Genomic DNA, 19351 nt, shown 5'->3' on the forward strand with positions numbered 1-19351 from the left:
TGTTACTCAGAAAAAGGTAAGCTTATAATATTCTTTGGATTGCTAATTTTCTCAAACATGATTTTGAAATATAATGTATTAGTAAGTTGTAAGGTACTACCCTTATTTCCAGTAAATGCAAGTTGAAATGCTTCAGTTTTGTCCTAAAAATGTTAATGTGTCTTGCTCACTTGACTTCTTGTCAGTGTGCTTCTGATAATGTATACAATTGCATTTATTTTTAGATTTCTATATTGTGAAATTTTGATTTCTAAATATTAAATATTGACAACCTTTTAAAATAGCTCCTCTATTTAGGTATATTTTAAAAATCTGTAAAAATCTGTCCCTTATTACAGCCAACTGAGAAAGTTTAATTTATTCTATTATATGATTTCTCAAAATAGGAAACGCCTAGGAAGATGTCCCATAATAGGTGTTTTTTGGGGGTGGTGATATCAAATTAGGTGCACTAAAATTATACGGTTAAAATTACGTTGGAAACTTCACATTCATTTAAAAGTTCATTGGCAAAACAATACAGCTACAGAAAATCTCAAGAAAGCGGCTCTGTATGAAAAATTTTTGAAAAATACAAAGAAGTTGACTGAAATTTCTATTAAAAGGAACGCTGTAGTTTTTTAGTTGGCTCTACTTTCATCCCTATTTGAAGAACAGTAGGTGGAGCTATTTAAGGTACAAAAACCAAAAATCCTTCCTGGAGTTCAAGATTGTGCAGTAATTGGTTAGGACTCTGAGCGCCGCTGTTCACCAATCAGGGAGAGAAAAACAGAGATCCTGCTCGCCTCCTGCTTGCCCTGCAGGCGCCTGAAGCACAAAGCCCAGATAGAAACTAACCATCTCCAGAAATGTGAAGAAACTGCTGGATTCTGAAGACGGGGAAAACTGGTCCTGACTTTGGTGGTCTAGGGAAGAATTGGAAGTAATATCCTCCAGGAAAGTGACGATGATTCCTGAGCGACTGCATCAGGACTGCAAAGGGCTTGTCCTGCTGGGAGTTCTCCTGGGGATTCTGTGGGAAACCGGATGCGCCCAAATTCACTATTCGGTTCCTGAGGAGCTGGAGAAAGGCTCTAGGGTGGGAAACATCGCCAAGGACCTGGGGTTGGAGCCCCAGGAACTAGAAGAGCGCGGAGTCCGTATAGTCTCCAGAGGTAGGACTCAACTTTTCGCTCTGAACCTTCGAAGCGGCAGCCTAATCTCCACAGGCAGGATAGACCGGGAAGAGCTCTGTATGGGCGTCTTAAAGTGTCAATTAAATCTGGAGATTCTGTTGGAGGATAAAGTAAAAATATATGGGGTAGTGGTAGAAGTGAGAGACATTAACGATAATGCCCCCTATTTTCGGGAAGATGAATTGGAAATAAAAGTGAGTGAAAACGCAGCCACTGGGTTGCGGTTTCCTCTTCCCCATGCTTGGGATCTGGATATCGGGAAGAACTCTCTCCAGAGCTATGGACTCAGTAGTAATACTCATTTCTCCCTGGACGTGCAAAGCAGAGCGGATGGTAACAAGTACCCAGAATTGGTTTTGGAGCGCGCCTTGGACCGGGAGCAGAAGGCTGTTCATCACCTTGTTCTCACCGCCTCCGATGGGGGTGACCCAGTCCGCACAGGCACCGCGCGCATCCATGTGATGGTAGTTGATGTGAATGACAATGCACCAGTATTTGCTCAGTCTGAGTACCGCGTAAGCGTTCCAGAGAATGTGTCCATAGGCACTAAGCTGCTTCTGGTAAGTGCCACCGACCCTGATGAAGGAGCCAATGCGGAAGTGATATATTCCTTCCGTTATGTGGACAACAAGGCAGCCCAAGTTTTCAAACTAGATGCTAACCTAGGGACAATTTCAACAATAGGGGAGCTGAACCACGAGGAATCGGAATCCTACGAGATGGAAGTGCAAGCAGTTGATAACGCAGGGTATTCTGCACAAGCCAAAGTCTTGATCACAGTATTGGATGTGAATGATAACGCCCCTGAAGTAGTTGTCACCTCTCTCTCCAGCTCCATTCTGGAAAACTCTCCCAGAGGAACATTAATTGCCCTTTTAAATGTAAATGATCAAGACTCTGGGGAAAATGGACAAGTGATCTGTTTCATCCGAGGGAACCTGCCATTTACATTAGAAAAGTCTTATGGAAATTACTATAGTTTAGTGACAGACACACTCCTAGACCGGGAACAGGTTCCTAGCTACAACATCACAGTGACCGCCAGTGACAGAGGAAGTCCGCCCCTGTCCACGGAAACTCATATCTCACTGAAAGTAGCAGACACCAACGACAACCCGCCCGCCTTCTCCGATGCTTTCTACTCTGCCTATATCGTGGAGAACAACCCTAGAGGAGCCCCTGTAATGTCCGTGACCGCCTTTGACCCCGACTATGGAGTGAACGCCCAGGTCACTTACTCACTGGCCGAGGACAGCCTTCCCGGGCCGCCCATATCCTCCTACATCTCCATCAACTCCAACACTGGTGTTCTGTATGCGCTGCGTTCCTTCGACTATGAGCAGTTCCAAGACCTGCATCTGCAAGTGATAGCACAGGACAGCGGGGACCCTCCACTCAGCAGCAACGTGTCTCTGAACCTGTTCGTGGTGGACCAAAATGACAACGCACCAGAGATCCTGTATCCCACCATCCCCACCGATGGTTCCACTGGTGTGGAGCTGGCGCCCCGCTCCGCAGAGCCCGGCTACCTGGTCACCAAGGTGGTGGCGGTGGACAGAGACTCGGGCCAGAACGCCTGGCTGTCCTACCGCCTGCTCAAGGCGAGCGAGCCAGGGCTCTTCGCGGTGGGGCTGCACACGGGCGAGGTGCGCACGGCGCGGGCCCTACTGGACAGAGACGCGCTCAAGCAGAGCCTGGTGGTGGCGGTGCAGGACCACGGCCAGCCCCCCCTCTCGGCCACCGTCACGCTCACCGTGGCCGTGGCCGACAACATCCCAGCAGTCCTGGCCGATCTGGGCAGCATCAGGACCCCCGCCGACCCAGACGATTCGGACCTCACGCTGTATCTGGTGGTGGCGGTGGCGGCAGTCTCGTGCGTCTTCCTGGCCTTTGTCATCGTGCTGCTGGCGCTCAGGCTGAGGCGCTGGCACGCGTCGCGTCTGCTCCAGGCCTCCGGAGGCGGGCTGGTGGGCGTGCCGGCCTCGCGCTTTGTGGGCGTGGACGGGGTGCGGGCTTTCCTGCAGACCTATTCCCACGAGGTCTCCCTGACCGCGGACTCGTGCGAGAGTCACGTGATCTTCCCCCAGCCCAACTACGCGGACACGCTCATCAGCCAGGAGAGCTGTGGGAAAAGCGAGCCTCTTTTGCTGTCAGGTACTTCAGCGTTCTCTAAAGATAATCATGCATTAATTCAGGTGAGTACATATCAAATATTCTTCTCTGGGTTTTGAACAAAATATCTCTCTTAGTGTGGGTAGCGTGTATTTCGAATTTAGAAAGCAGACACCAAAAAATTTATATATGTGTGGTAGACACCAAGGACAACTTGGAGGTCTTCTCTCATGCCTTATTTATAACAATGTTTATCTATTTTATATATATATAAATTTATAACCACTTTGGTACTTTTTAAATACTCTATTTTTTCTAATTTAATTAACCAGGTGTACCTTCTTTTAATTGGTCTTTATTTACCTTTGGCCGCACATTTTTATGTTGAACATCTGATGCCAATTTATCCATTAAAAACCCAAATTCTTATAGAGGGATTCACTCTATGAAAAATATAAATGCAATTTCAAATAAACTTTTATGAGTAGAGGGGTTTCTAACTACACATGAAGTTGCTAACAAATTAATAAAGTGCATTTAGTTTCTTTTAAAGTGAAGTAATTGTGGTCATTAGGGGTGCATAAATTTATACTTTCTTAGGTCCTAAGTCATTTCATGGTTTCACACAATTCTTGAACTTACAAATATACCGAGTTTATTTTCTACATACTTAAAACTTTGTCATTGAAATATGCAAACAGAGGTGCCCCACTGGCTTAGTGAGTAAGAGTAGCATACTCTTGATCTGGGGTTGTAAATTCAAGCCCCATGTTGGGTGTAGAGATTACCTAAAAGTAAAATCTTAAAAAATTATATGCAAACAGTGTAAGTGTTGTCATAAAGAAAAACTGAAGAGATTGCTTATTTTTCATCCCCATTGTAGTTTTTTAGGAATTCAATGTATGTATGTGTTTCCAGGGGAGATACTTCTTTAGTTTACCCATACCGATGATCTTGATGATGACTTTGTGAAACACTCAGTTAACAAATTGTGTTTTGAATGCCTTTTTGGTAATGTGGTGCATTTGCAGTAGTCTCTCTTCTTACGTAAGTTTCCATAACTTTCACACATAGAAAAAATTATGGAAAGTGCTCAGATTCTAAGTATTTTTTGAGAACCTAATGCTTATTGTATAATGTTGAACGTAAATTGAATGATAACTCATATTATTCTTGGGAAAGCATTGCTGGAACCTGTAAGAAGTTTAGATCTTTGGGTGAATTCTGTAAAGGGGTAGGGAATCATAGCATCCTTATTATTTTCTCTTTGTTACCAATCTCCTTTCAAAAATCCAATAGTTAATATCTAGAATTATAAAGATTAGAAATCATTTGAGAAAGAAAGGTAATTAAATAGCCCGAAAATGAGGCAGTTACTGCTAATGAATTGACATGTCACTTTATGTTTTGTGACAACTAATACAAAAAAAACGGAAACATAGTATGGTTCTATTTGTCTGATTTTTTTAAAAAGGAAGTTTTTGAGTCTACCTGAAAATGCAAATTTTGTATTGACATTAAGTTCCAATGGAACTTAATAAGTAGAGCTTTCTAAGTGATATCACTGGGATTAATGGGCAGTATGACCTCTTGTTTTGTAAAAGCTATCAAAATGTTTATCACAGGCCAGTTCTCACATGGTGGTCAATTCAAAATGAAAGACATAACACACAATAGAAATTATTTGGGAAACCTGCTATAGTTCAGTTATGCTGACTTCTGTTCACTTAACCTGATTTAGAGACAAATCATTAAGTTAGGGCAATGAACAATCATGACCCTTCAGCTGAATCTCAAGAATCAGTGATCTCAACTAATGATTCCAGGTGAGCTAAATAGGCTTCATTATTTTGTTAAGTGAGTGAATGAACAAATGTATGTGCTCTGGGGATTATCTGCTATTGGTTTCTCAGACGTAGTTTCATAGAAAAATAGCAGCTTCGAAATGAGGTAACTACTAATTTTGTGACCTTTGACAACTTATTTAATGTCTATCAGCTTCAGCAAAATTGGGACAATAATATATAATTTGAAAGATTGTGGTGAGGACTAGTGATAACATATAAACCACCTGGTTCATAATAGGTAATTAATGGTAGCCATTTTTTTACATTGTTGATATAAAAAGCTTTTAATGTCGGCACACTTGACATTCTGTTGGGAAAAGTAATAATGATTTGTGTGTTCTCCTGGTTGTCTAACGGGTTGACCTGTGAGTGGAAGTAAAACTATTCTAAAGTTTTTATGAAAGTTAATTTAAAAAGCTTAGGGACGCCTCGGTGGCTCAGTCAGTTAAGCGTTTGCCTTTGGCTCAGGTCATGGTCCTGGGGTCCTGGGATCGAGCCCTGCGTCGCATTTCCTGCTCAGTAGGGGAGTCTGCTTCTCCCTCTCCCTCCGCCCCTGCTCATGTGCTCTTTCACTCACTGTCTCTTAAATAAATAAATAATCTTTAAAAAAACTTAAGTGCTTAAGTACATTCTTTTTTAAACTTACTTAAAAATTGAATTATAATTGATGCACAATATTATATTAGTTTCACGTGCATGACAGCGATTCAGTATTTTTTTAAATATTTATTTATTTTAGAGAGCGCATGAGCAGGGGAGGAGAAGGAGAGGGAGGCAATCTCTAGCGGGCAGACTCTGTGCTGAGTGCAGAGCCCATGACTCTAAGATCATGATCTGAGCCAAAATCAAGAGTTGGGCACTCAGCCAACTGAGCCACCCAGGCGCCCCTCAGTATTTTTATGTATTATGAAATGATCACCTCGATAGGTCTAGTTACTGTTACCCTACAGAGTCATTACAGTGTTATTGACTGTATTCCCTTTGCTGTATGTTACATCCGCATGACTTATTTTATAACTGGCTTCTATCAGTTGATCCCCTTCCCCTAGGGGGATTAGGTGATGGATGATTTATAAAGAGCAGAAATGCATTGCTTACTGTTTTGAAGACTGGAATTCTGAGATAAGGGTACCAGGATGGTCAGGTGAGGGTTTTCTTATAGATCACAGACTTTTGGCTGTGTCCTCACATGGCAGAAGGGGCAAAGGATCTCCCTAGACACATTATTGGTTGAGAAGCCCCTGTTTGGGGTCATAAAAGATGGAGGAACCATTGTTTTGGATGGGACAGTTTTTGAGTGTTAATTTTTCTCTCTCTTTTTTTTAAATGGTTTATAATGACATGAGAAATTTTTTAAAAAGATTTTATGTATTTATTTGAGAGAGAGAGAGCACAAGCGGGGTGAGGGGCAGAGGGAGAAGCAGACTCCCCGCTGAGTAGGGAACCTGCTGCAGAGCTCGATGCTAGAGATGCTAGAACTCCAGGATAATGACCTAAGCCGAAGGCAGACACTTAACGGACTGAGCCACCCAGGCGCCCCAGTTTTTCTCTTTCTGAACCATAGTAAAACCTAAACAAGTGTCCTGTGAAATTTCTTATTTAAAGGACCTATTTACTCCTTTAGGATTGCTGGGATGATTTAACTGGAGAATGGATCATCAAAACCTGAAAGCTAGAGTTATTTGGTTTTGGCCACATGAGAGTTTAAGCTAACATAATGTATTATTTCTAAGATTTTTATTTATTTATTTCTTTGAGAGAGAGAAAGTGCACAAGCAGAGGGAGAGGGAGAAGCAGACTCCCCACTGAGTGGGGAGCCCGATGCGGGTCTCAGTTCAGGACCCCAGGATCATGACCTGAGCCACCCAGGCGCCCCTAACATAATGTATTTAATGTAAGATGTCAATTTTAGCTTTAGGATAACTTGTTGATAATTTGGGATTGATAATTAGGATATTTGTTGATTTTTTTTAGAGTAACCAGGCAGTGGATTTGGATGTTTATTTTTGTGCTGGTTCCAGTAATGAAGTTACGTCAAGAATTTGGCTTATCTTCCTATGTGTTAAGAATGGTGGGTTTTCGTTCACTTAATCTAATAAGTTGAAGGTTCGTCTATAATTTAAAAGTTGCAGCCTCACTATTTCATAGAACCTAAAGTTGAAATGTAACCTATCAACAGACATTCTTCCCCCACACCCATTCTAGAAGAGATATTAGGCTGTTTGAAGCAGAAATAGGCTAGGATCCTTGGTGAGACTGTACAACTAGTTGATACTGTGCAACCCATAGATCATTTTATTTAAAATTTTTTTATTTGTTAGAGAGAGCACAAGCTGGGGGAGCAGCAGGCAGAGGGAGAAGCAGGCTCCCTGCTGAGCAAGGAGCCCGATGTGGGACTCAATCCCTGGGATCATGACCTGAGCTGAAGGCAGACGCTCAACCGACTGAGCCATCCAGGCGTCCCCTCAGAGATCGTTTTAAACTGAATTAGAAGGCTAGTGATAAATGAGTGGGCTGTATCAGTTTTTTCAGTTACATGTGACAGTATAGCTGTGATCATGAATTGAATTTTTCTGGTGAAAAATCTGCTTTTTCTTCATGCAAGATACCAAGTCCAAAAAATTAAACACATCCACATTAAATATGTGTAGTTCTTTGTGTATCAACTATACCTCAATAAAACTACTTTTAAAAATTTTAAAGCAAACAGTGTGAAGGGATATTGATCAAAGTAGTGAGTATATATATTAGGAAAGAGACAGATTTACTCTCCTGAGTTAAACTTAAGAGTTCATTTTTAGGAAACCTTATCTACTGAAAAGTTATCAATAAAAGAATGTACTGTTTGGGATTCTTAAAATACTAATAGGAAAAGATAGCCTATGGCAAAGGTAATTGAAAAAAATCTTTGATAAAGGATGAGTTTCCTTGATACCAAATGGGAAGAGTTCTGGTTCAAGAAGATGTGAAGAAATTGTCATCAGATCAGCTATAGACTCAAGATAATTTATGTGTAAAAGAAATCAGTACTTCTGCAGTTTCTCTTAGAGAAGCCATAAAAAGATGTATGTATAATGTCATTAATGACAAATATAATTTCTTAGTTCATCTTTAAGTCTCTGAAATGTTTCACACAATGATTTATACCCCTTCTAAATATTCAGTAAAAGGCTTCAGTTCAGTGATTAGAAAGTGGTCTCTTACATAGATCAGTGGAACAGAATAGAAAACCCAGAAATGGACGCACAACTATATGGCCAACTCATCTTCGACAAAACAGGATAGAATATCCAATGGAAAAAAGAGAGTCTCCACAATAAATGGTGTTGCGAAAACTGGACAACATGCAGAAGAATGAAACCGGACCACTTTCTTAACACCATTCACAGAAATAAATTCAAAATGGATGAAACACCTAAATATAAGACAGGAAACCATCAAAATCCTAGAGGAGAACACAGGCAGCAACCTCTTTAACCTCAGCCGCAGCAACTTCTTACTAGACACATAGCAGGAGGCAAGGGAAATAAAAGCAAAAATGAACTATTGGGACCTCATCAAAATAAAAAGCTTCTGAAGGAAACAATTTACAAACTAAAAAGCAACCAATGTAATGAGAGAAGATATTTGCAAATGACATATTAGATAAAGGGCTAATATCCAGAATCTATAAAGAACTTATCAAGCTCAATACCCCCCAAAAACAAATAATCCAGTTAAGAAATGGGCAGAAGACATGAACAGACATCCGGAAAGAAGACATCCAGATGTGCTAACAGGCACATGAAAATATGCTCAACATTACTCATCATCAGGGAAATACAAATCAAAACCACAATGAGATACCACCTCACACTTGGCAGAATGGCTAAAATTAACACAGGAAACAGGATGGTGGTGAGGATGTGGAGAAAAGGGGAACCCTCTTACACTGTTGGTAGGAATGCAAACTGGTGCAGCCACTTGGAAAACAGTATGGAGGGTCCTCAAAAAGTTAAAAATAGAACTTCTCTATGGTCCAGCAATGACACTACTAGGTATTTACCCAAAGGATACAAAAATAAATAGTTGCCTTAAAACATATGCTTTTCATGTTGTGTAACTTCTTAGAGGCTTTCTGTATATTTGTAGCTGAAGATCCAGCCAGTAATTCATCCTGAGACTGTTTTTTGGAAAAAATAAAGCTTCCATATAAAAAAATTTTTTAAAGAGACAGCCTAAACATTATCTTAAGTATCAAGAAAATATAAAAAGAAGTCATCACTTTGACCTCGTATGATGGAGTCACTGAGAATATGAATTCCCAGGAATATTTAATCGGATAAATAAGGCTGTACTACTACTACCTTTCAGCCTGTAAATTCCACTGAGAAACATCTTTCTCTTTGTTCTCAACTCTCCAGAACATTGAGCTTTCATTACTTCAGGCTGCAGTATTAAGGCAGGGACTCAGAGCACTGCTGTGAGTCAATGTGGAAATAGAGATTAACAAGGAGATCTGTAAAGGTTCCTGCTGGGTGACTTTCCTCACGGGACCTTGCCAAAGATATGGGGCTAGGTGTCCAGGACTTGATTTTTCAGAAGCTGTGGATTAGTGTGGAAAAAGAATAGTTCAGTCTGAGTGAAGAAAGTAGACACTTAACTTGTAACAGGATGGACCTGGAACATATAAGACCATAAACCATAGTTTGTATCAAATATTTAGAAACAGTAGTTGAAAAGCCTTTAAATGCTTTCCACCTTAATATAGATGGGCAAGGTGCCAATGATAATACTCCCCAGTCCATCAGGAGTGTTACTGACTCAAATATCTGAACTGGCCCAGCTTGGGGCAAAATTTATAATAGAACCTACGGAAGATACTGATGTTGGAAGCAATTCCTTTACAAAATTGCCACCTTAGCAGCAACACTTTGTCTTTGAAGTAACAGACCAACAGTGGAAACAAATATGTTGAGCCTGTGTTAGAGAAGCCACTGGACTAGGAAAAGCAAAACTCATATGGCTTAGTCCTGATAACCTTAGATGACAAAGACGGTCCAGAAGCAGCACTGCTCAGATCCCCACCCTGGCAGTTGATGCAGTTATACCCGCCTCCTCAATTTCAGCCAGAATGTATCCGGGCTCAGCCTTTTAGAAGACATAACTCTGGGCACCTCCATGGTGAGGGTGAGGGCCACTGACCCATATGAGAATAGCCATGTGGATATCAGATATGTCTTTGCAGCCCAGAGTACCAGTTTAATTTTGATCACAATCATGGTGAGATGAAAACTTTAAGTACATTGGACTATGATGAGATTAAAACATGCTCCATGGTTTTGGAAGCAAGGAATGGTGGAAGGGGAGGACTGATTGCCTAGTGTAGTTGAGATCAAAATTCTGGATGATAATGACAAAATACCAGAGCTGATTTTTTACTTCTTTTTCCACAACGATTCCTGAAGATTCTGCACCTTAAAGAGTAATGACTCTGTTTAAAACACAGGATCCAGATTCGGCAGAAGAAGGGAGGTCACGTGTCTGGTATGGATTCAGAATTGAATCTTCTACCGATAATTACTATATGCTTGCAACAGATGGGGCCCTGGACTGGGAGCCAACCCTAGGGTCCAATGTTACCATCATGGCCACAGACAGAAACAAGTCACTTCTCTCCTCCAGCAGAAATGCCACCCTACACGTTGGTGACATCAACAACAGGCCAGTTTTCCACCAGGCCTCCTGGTGGTCCACATGGCCAAGAATAGCCCTCCCAGAAGCTCCATTGCCCAAGTCTGCACCTCAGATCCTGACCTGGGACCCAACAGCAGTATCTCTTACTCCCTTGTGGCCAATTTTCGTACTTTAAATGAATTTGAGGTAGCACAGAATGCTGGATAGGGACAGTTCCTAGTAATCAGGTGGATCCAAATAATGTTAACATAGCATTTCACTCAACTTATAGTTTACAAACCCTTGAAAAATTATACAATAACATTTGCATATAAAATTCCCTGTTATGTATCACTGTCAGTGGTTAGATTGCAGTCTAAAATATAACAGGGAAATATAAATATATAATATAAAATTATATAAATATAAAATGGAAAAGGAAATTCTAACTGTTGGAAAGTACATATAGGTAAAGTGGGTAATAAGGAAGCTGTAAAAAGTGAAAGGAAAATTACTCATAAGTCAAGATAAAGAATATTAGTAAGATGTATAAAATTGTGTCTGATTGGTTAGTCACGGTAGGATTCCTTATTGGTGTGGATTCTGTTGTCTAAGCTATGTTAATTTTATTGTAAATGATACCTGGCTGTTCGTCTCTAAAAGGAATTCAGGAAATTAGATAATTTGACATCTTCAACCCAGATTCCATTGTTCACCCAAAGAGTTTGCTAACGCTTGGAAACTAAGAAAAGTCAAGCATCTCAACAACTATGTGTCACTTGCATATATTGGCTTTATTTTGTGTAGTATTTTCTCTAACAGTGTGTTAAGGAAGGCCCTGAATATTCCTGGTGAGCAAAGGGCACTTATTTGACATCTATTGATTCTTCTATTTGCCTTGTTTTAAGCTGATTTTTGCATGTTATATGAGGTAGCAAATTAATGAGGTAGGAGTCAAGGTTCTTTTTCCCCATATGATGCCCAGTTTCTCCAATATCATTTGTTGAACGGATGTTCGTTTTCCTGTTGAATTGATTTGGCACCCTTGTTGAAAATCATTTGATACAAATAGGTCTATTTCTAAACTCCCTGTCATGTGCCATGACGTCTTTGTCCTTTTGCCACAACCACACTGTCTAGATTATTGTAGCTTTATAGTAAGTCTTGAAGTCAGGTAGGTAAATCCTCCATCCTTTTTCTTGTTTTCAACATTGTTTTCACTATTCATGATCCTATCTTTTTCCAAATAAAATTCATTTTCTCACTTTCCAGAGAGAGAAAAAGCCTGCAAGGGGTTTGAATGGGATTGACCAAATCTATAAATCTTTTGGGAGAGAGGTCATTTGAACAATATTGAGACTTACAGCGTATGGGAATGGTATTATATTTCCATGTATTTAGATCTTTAACTTCTCTTAGCAATGTTTCAGAGTTTTTAGTGTAGAGGTCTTGTATATTTTCCATTAAATTATTCCTACGTATTTTATAGTTTTGGATATTATTGTAAAATGTATTTTAATTTAATTTTCTGATTGCTGGCTTACAGAAAAACTTGATTTTTGTATACTTCATATGGTTTTGAAAAACAAGAAGTGTGATGTACTCTAGTCTCATACTATCTGAGAATATAATGTAAGAGAGTATAGTATAAGCTTAGCCACCTCCAGTTAAGTTCAGGCATCCATCCTCTGAAATATATAGGTTGGAAGAGCCCATCCAAAAACAAAGTAAACACTAGTGTCTTCCCCAAGTCTAGCAGTGGTTGGATCATTCATTCATTTATATAACAAATATTTATTAAGTGCCTGCTACATGCAAAACACTGTCCTAAGTTCCAAGTATGCACCAGTGAACAAGGCAAATGTGATTCCTGACTTAATAGGTCCCTTTCTAAGGTATGGTCTTTAAGAAGTCTGATAAATACCTCCAAAGAGAAAAACAAGGATGCTAAGAGAGCTTATAATAGGGAGGCCTCCTCTAGTCTGGGAGGGTCAGGGAGAAGTTCTTTCAGGAAGTTATAAATTTAACATGAGATCTGAAAGATGAGTAGAAGTTAGGTAGGTAACAAGGAGAATAAAGGAGAATTTGACGGAGCAAATAGTGGGTGTGAAAGTCTTTTAAAAAAAGGTGAGCAATTGAAAAAGGCTAGGGAAGCTAAAAATGTTAAATAAGTAGATGAGGTACATCTATTACAAGGCAGAGTCCTGTAAACCATATTAAAGATTCTGGATTTTATTCTAAGTACTTTCATATTTAGGAGCTTTTGAATGGTTTTAAACAAGGCAGTGACAAAATATGTTTTGAATTTTTAAAAGATGTCTCCGGTTTCCTGTGTGGCAAATTGATTTATGAGGGTAATAAATGGAAGTAGGGAGAACAGATGGGAGACTATGGCAGTGTTCCTGATAAGAAGTGGTGCTGGAAGGGGTGCCTGGGTGGCTCAGTCATTAAGTATCTGCCTTCGGCTCAGGTCATGATCCCAGGGTCCTGGGAGCCCACATCGGGCTCCCTGCTTGGTGGGAAGCCTGCTTCTCCCTCTCCCACTCCCCCTGCTTGTGTTTCTGCTCTCACCATCTCTCTCTCTTTCTGTCAAATAAATAAATAAAACCTTAAAAAAAAAAGAAGTTGTGCTGGATTGGATTAAAGGGAAGGTAGTGGATGTAGAAACAAATGGATGGATTGGAAATATATTTAGGAAATAGATACAACAAGACAGTAGTGGAATGGTGGAATGTAAACTCTTTAAGGTCAGGGACTATTTTCTTTATTATATTATTCAGTGTCTGGAAAAATCATTGCCTGGCCACTGGTAGATTCACAATTAAATATTGTTGACTGAATAAATACAGTGGATGAAAGAGGGGGAGGATTAAGAATCATTTCCAGATTTGTGAATTAAGGAACTGGATGGACAAAGATACCATTCATGAGTTGTGGAAGACTAGTGAAGGGTAGATCACAGAGAAATTAGAAATTGTGAAGTTATTTGAGATTCTGTGAAATATCCAAGTGTAGATACTAAGACTGTGGTTGGACATATGGTAACCATTCTTTTACTCTGTTTCCTTCCATTGTGATAATCCATTCAGGGGGGTAGATCCTTACCAGGCTGAGCATGATAAGCTTCCTGACAGCTCTATACTGGTATGTTCTGGGGCTCATCATAGTGCTACCCCTGTGCTTTATTTTTCTTCCTGATCACTTTTTCATTATTAGAGATATCTGTTACCCAGAGAACCTCAGTATTTAATTCATGTTCACCCTACTTTTCAGACTAGTTCTGGTGCCCAGTTCTTTCTGCCTCTGGAATTGTGTTTGGATTATAATTTACCAGGCTGTTTTAATTTGTTGTTGCTTAATTTTCTTGGTTGTATATTTTTCATGCTAATTTTTAAGCCTAGTATTTTTTCCACCATCTATTGTTGGCTTACAAACAGCAAAATTTCAGATAAGGAATGTTTGGGATAAGGATGCATAGCAATAAGAATAAAATTGTTGGATTTTAATATTACTAATACACTTGGAAGATATACCCGCACATACCTTAGGCATCCTTTACAGTCCTTAGTAACCATGTTTAAAAGATAATAATTTTTTGGGGCGCCTGGGTGGCTCAGTCGTTAAGCGTCTGCCTTCGGCTCAGGTCATGATCCCAGGGTCTTGGGATCGAGCCCCGCATCGGGCTCCCTGCTCTGCGGGAAGCCTGCTTCGCTTCTCCCTCTCCCACTCCTCCTGCTTGTGTTCCCTCTCTCACTGTGTCTCTCTCTGTCAAATAAATAAATAAAATCTTAAAAAAAAAAAAAGATAATTTTTTTTCTGTGACTTTCATCTGACATATATTTGCTTCTTCCTCACTGTTGTCTCTTTCTCTCCCTAACAAGAATATAAGCTCCTTCATGGCAAGGATTTATTTTTTTCTATGCTATATTTTTAAGGCCTGTAACAGTGCTTAACTTTGGTAAGCTCTAAATGAATATTTCCTGAATAAATTAATGGTAATTAAGCATTTTAAGTTGAAACCAACAGTGTTAATGATGGTAGAACTTCTTCTCCCCCTAAGGGGATAGAAATTTTCCATATTTTGATAGAGGTGTGGATTATGGGTGTATACATTTGTCCAAACTCATTGAACTCAAGATCCTTGCTGCTGACTGTACATAAACCATACTTGAATTTAAAAAGAGAAAAAAAATAAAACATCAGATTCCCCCCACCTACTCTTGCCTCCAGATTCACCCCCAAGAGGTCACTACTGTTAATATCTGATTATGTATACTTCCAGGCACTTTTTGTATATGTAGGTATGTGTGTATGTTTTTGCATAAAGGGATCATTTTATAGAAAGTATACTGTTCTGCAACTTGCTTTTCCCAATTAGTAATATTTCTGATGCCTTTTCATTGAGTACTTTTAGGTCTGCCATCTACCATGATCTTAGTAATTTTTCTTTATTTTGTGATAACTAACACATTTACATGGTTCAAAAATCAAAAGGATGTATAATAGGTATATATTGTCTTATTCCAATTCCTGACTTATTCTTCTTCTACCCCTGTTTCCTCCTGCCCCCATACATTTTACTAGTTTCTTAAGTATCCTTTCAGCATTTCTTTATATACAGATAGGGGCAAGTATGGACACACATTTTTTCCACGTTTCTTGCAAAAAAGATATACTGAACTCTATCTTGAGTTCTTGACTCCACAATGTATCCTTTAAAAATCTTTCCATATTAATACATGAGAGGTTTTTTTTTTTTTTTTAAAACAGCTGCTTGGTATTCCATTGTGCTATTTATCAGTATCCTGGTAAATAAATTCATACTTGGGATGTTTCTAGTCTTTTAGTATCACAAACCATTGCATTGAATAGTCTTGTACTTATATTATTTTGTGTATGTGCAGTATATATGTGGGATGAATTCCCAAAAGTAGAATTGCTGGGTTAAAGAGTAGATAGGTTTATAATGTTTATGGGTGCCTTCACAGCAAGTTTTCTCTTTTTTTTGCATTTTTTTATTATTAACATATAATGTGTTATTTGTTTCAGGGGTACAGGTCTGTGATTCATCAGTCTTACACAATACACAGCACTCACCACAACACATACCCTCCCCAATGTCCATCACCCAGCCACCCCATCCCTCCTACCCCCCACCACTCCAGCAACCCTCAGTTTGTTTCCTGAGATTAAGAGTCTCTTATGGTCAAACCAGAGAGTCTCCCTCTCTGGTGTCGTCTTGTTTCATTATTTCCTCTCTTCCCCTATGATCCTCTTCAAACTCCACGTATCAGTGAGATCATATGATAATTGTCTTTCTCTGATTGACTTATTTAGCTTAGCATAATACCCTTTAGTTCCATCCACATCATTGCAAATGGCAAGATTTCACTTTCTTGATGGCTGCATAATATTCCATTGTATATATATGCCACATCTGCTTTATCCATTCATCCATCAGTGGACATCTGGGCTTTTTCCATAGTTTGGCTATTATGGACATTGGTCCTATAAACATTGGGGTGCAGGTGCCTCTTGGGTTTACTATATTTGTATCTCTGGGGTAAATACCCAGTAGTACAATTGCTGGGTCATGGGTAGCTCTATTTTCAACTTTTTGAGGAACCTCCATGCTGTTTTCCAGAGTGGCTGCACCAGCTTGCATTCCCACCAACAGTGTAGGAGGGTTCCCCTCCCTCTGCCTCCTCGCCAACATCTATCATTTCCTGACTTGTTAATTGTACCCATTCTTACTGGTGTGAGGTGGTATCTCATTGAGGTTTTGATTTGGATTTCCCTGATGCAGAGTGATGTTGAGCACTTTTTCATGTGTCTGTTGGCCATTTGGATGTCTTCTTCACAGAAATGTATGTTCATGTCTTCTGCCCATTTCTTGACTGGATTATTTGTTCTTTGGGTGTTGAGTTTGATAAGTTCTTTATAGATTTTAGATACTAGCCCTTTATCTGATATGATATTTATAAATATCTTCTGCCATTCTGTTGGTTGTCTTTTGGTTTTGTTGACTGTTTCCTTTGCTGTGCAAAAGCTTTTTATCTTGATGAAGTCCCAATAGTTCATTTTTGCCCTTGCTTCCCTTGCCTTTGGCGATGTGTCTAGGAAGAAGTTGTTGTGGCTGAGGCCGAAGAAATTCCTGCCTGTGTTCTCCTCAAGGATTTTGATGGATTCCTGTCTCACATTTAGGTCTTTCACCCATTTTGAGTCTATTTTTGTGTGTGGTGTAAGGAAATGGTCCAGTTTCATTCTTCTGCATGTGGCTGTCCAATTTTCCCAACACCATTTGTTGGAGACTGTCTTTTTTCCATTGTATATTCTTTCCTGCTTTGTCAAAGATTAGTTGACCATAGAGTTGAGGGTCCCTTTCTGAGTTCTCTTTTCTGTTGCATTGATCTATGTGTCTGTTTTTGTTCCAGTACCATAGTGTCTTGATGATTATAGCTTTGTAATAGAGCTTGAAGTCCAGAATTGTGATGCCACTAGCTTTGGTTTTCTTTTTCAACATTCCTCTGGCTATTCGGGGACTTTTCTGGTTCCATACAAATTTTAGGATTATTTGTTCCAGTTCTGTGAAAAAAGTTGATGGTATTTTTTTTTTTGATAAACTCTAGTATTTATTAAATTATAAATTCTGTAATCAAAAAGAAAAATGCAGATCAAGAGAAACCTCAAACTACAAGGACTAGACAGCAAAGCCTATGGGAAACGCCATGAAGTATGTTACAGACAAGATTCTGAAACGTGAGTTATTGGCTGTTTTCTTCACATTTCCATTTCAGTAACTTTACTATTTAATAGTTGTTATTCATCTATTTTAAAATCCCAGATTCCCATCTATTCTCACATTAAGCTTCCTGTTCATACCAATACAAGACATCTCATAGGTGCCAAATTTTAGTAATGGTTTTACATCAATCCATGCAGAAAAATAAGACACAATGCAAGAGTCAGATGAAGACTGTTAATGCACAGATAATACACACACGCTGGCCAAAAGAACTGAAGAAATTAAAAAAAACTATAAAATAGACATCAAGAAAACGGGGTTATTACTAAACAGCTCTCAACTATTAACGCCAAGTTCCTTATATTAAATAAATTCCTCAACAGAGACATGTTAGACATTTTAATTTACAGGTCTGTCCTCCCCATACCCTTTCCCACCCGAACTCCCAAAAATGCACTACCAGGGATGAGTATAATGTTATGTGGGCAGAAATTTACAGATAACCATTTTAACTTTGAGCATGGAGCTGAAGACTTTTATTTAAACTTCAGTTACTGTGCACTGTCCATCAGGCCTTCTAGATCTGACACCAGCATTCACTGTCCCACCCCTTGCTACTGATCGATCAGGATCTGATAGATCAGATACTGTCTGGTTTGCATTAGGAACCAAAAGTCTCTGTTGGGTCAGGGAGTGTTGTGCAACAAGTGCAGATACATCCTCACCATCACTACTGGCGTCTGATTCGGTTTCTTCAGTGGACGCGTCTGGTGCCGGTAGCCTGCCTGAAGATGGCGACTCATGATCTTCTTCTCCTTCCCCCCTATGACTCCTTTCAGCTATGCTGTCTCCACCGAGTTGCAAATGAGCAAAAGAGTCTTCCAGAGAAGTGCTTGCATCAGGGGATGGTGTTGCAGGGCTTGTTAACTGACCATCTACTGATGTCAGGGGCCTTACGGAAGACACTAGAGGCTGAACGGAAGAAGCGCCACTCTGTGCGGAGACACTGTCTGCTCCATCAGCAGAGCTCTCTCGCGCGAGGTTTACAGTATTAGCATCACAGTCCAGCCTAAGTCCAGCTACTCCCTTCTTTGGTATATCTATTATATCCCGCTTAATCTTCCTGCGACGTCCATGTTCATTTCTCCTGTATTGAACCATATTTTCAAGATCAGCAACATACAGAAACCCAGCAGTTAACATTTCAGTGCTCTTTTTACCTTTGGAAAAAGCATCTTCCAGCTCTCTACTAGTGCGCTCATCGTACTGCCACCACCCATTTCTTCCTTCATAATACCATGCATATTCACCATTTCCTCTACTCGCAGCCTTGAGTTCTTCTGGTGACAATAAGGTTGGCTTGTCAAGGAAATCTTCAGGAATTTCTTGTCGACAGAGGGCACATCGCTTTCCAAGCCATGAAGCTCCCTTTACACACAGATAGCAGAAAACATGCTTACAAGGCAGACTGACTGGGTGAACACATGTTTGCAGACAAATGGCACATTCAGGGACAGTTAGAGAAGGTGCAGTATTCGCACAGGACTCATTCGCTTTCCTGTTCGTAGGAAGCATGTTTATCGAATGATCAATTTCACCACAGCCAGCCATCATTTCTATTACAAATCCCACAGCTGTCTGGCACAAAAACAAAAGCTCATCTTCACCGGCAGTCAAACAGTGTGTGGTATTTTGTCTTCCACTGCTGGTTCATTCTCTCTAGCCGCAGCCGCGGCCGTCTCGTAGCCTTTCCTCTTCGGCCTCCGGAGCCCGCAGCGGCCGGGAACGCGCGCGGCGGTCACATTAGTTGATGGTAT

The 19351-nt window shown here is 40.0% G+C and overlaps 1 protein-coding gene and 1 pseudogene across 8 annotated transcripts in view; one reads left to right on the forward strand and one right to left on the reverse strand.

Moving 5' to 3' along the window:
* The window catches only part of LOC114200660 (protocadherin gamma-C3), a 155738-nt gene that overhangs the window by 72486 nt on the left and 63901 nt on the right, over nt 1–19351 (forward strand). Inside the window, exon 2 of one of the 8 annotated variants that reach the window (XM_088023290.1) lies at nt 387–940. The exons of 6 other annotated variants lie outside the window; for them this stretch is intronic. In XM_088023290.1, coding sequence (XP_087879416.1) covers nt 387–446 — 60 coding nt within the window. In that variant the 3' untranslated portion in view covers nt 447–940. Of the gene's footprint in view, nt 1–314; nt 3371–19351 lie in introns of those variants that run through there. One more of the 8 variants, XM_088023284.1, reaches the window with a different exon arrangement.
* Nucleotides 17396–19316, reverse strand: LOC114200661 (E3 ubiquitin-protein ligase RNF146 pseudogene; annotated as a pseudogene).

Source organism: Eumetopias jubatus, unplaced genomic scaffold, assembly GCF_037043125.1.
Source record: "Eumetopias jubatus isolate StellerSeaLion01/CBP00866 unplaced genomic scaffold, mEumJub1_p1.0 scaffold_5, whole genome shotgun sequence".
NCBI classification, from domain to species: domain Eukaryota; kingdom Metazoa; phylum Chordata; class Mammalia; order Carnivora; family Otariidae; genus Eumetopias; species Eumetopias jubatus.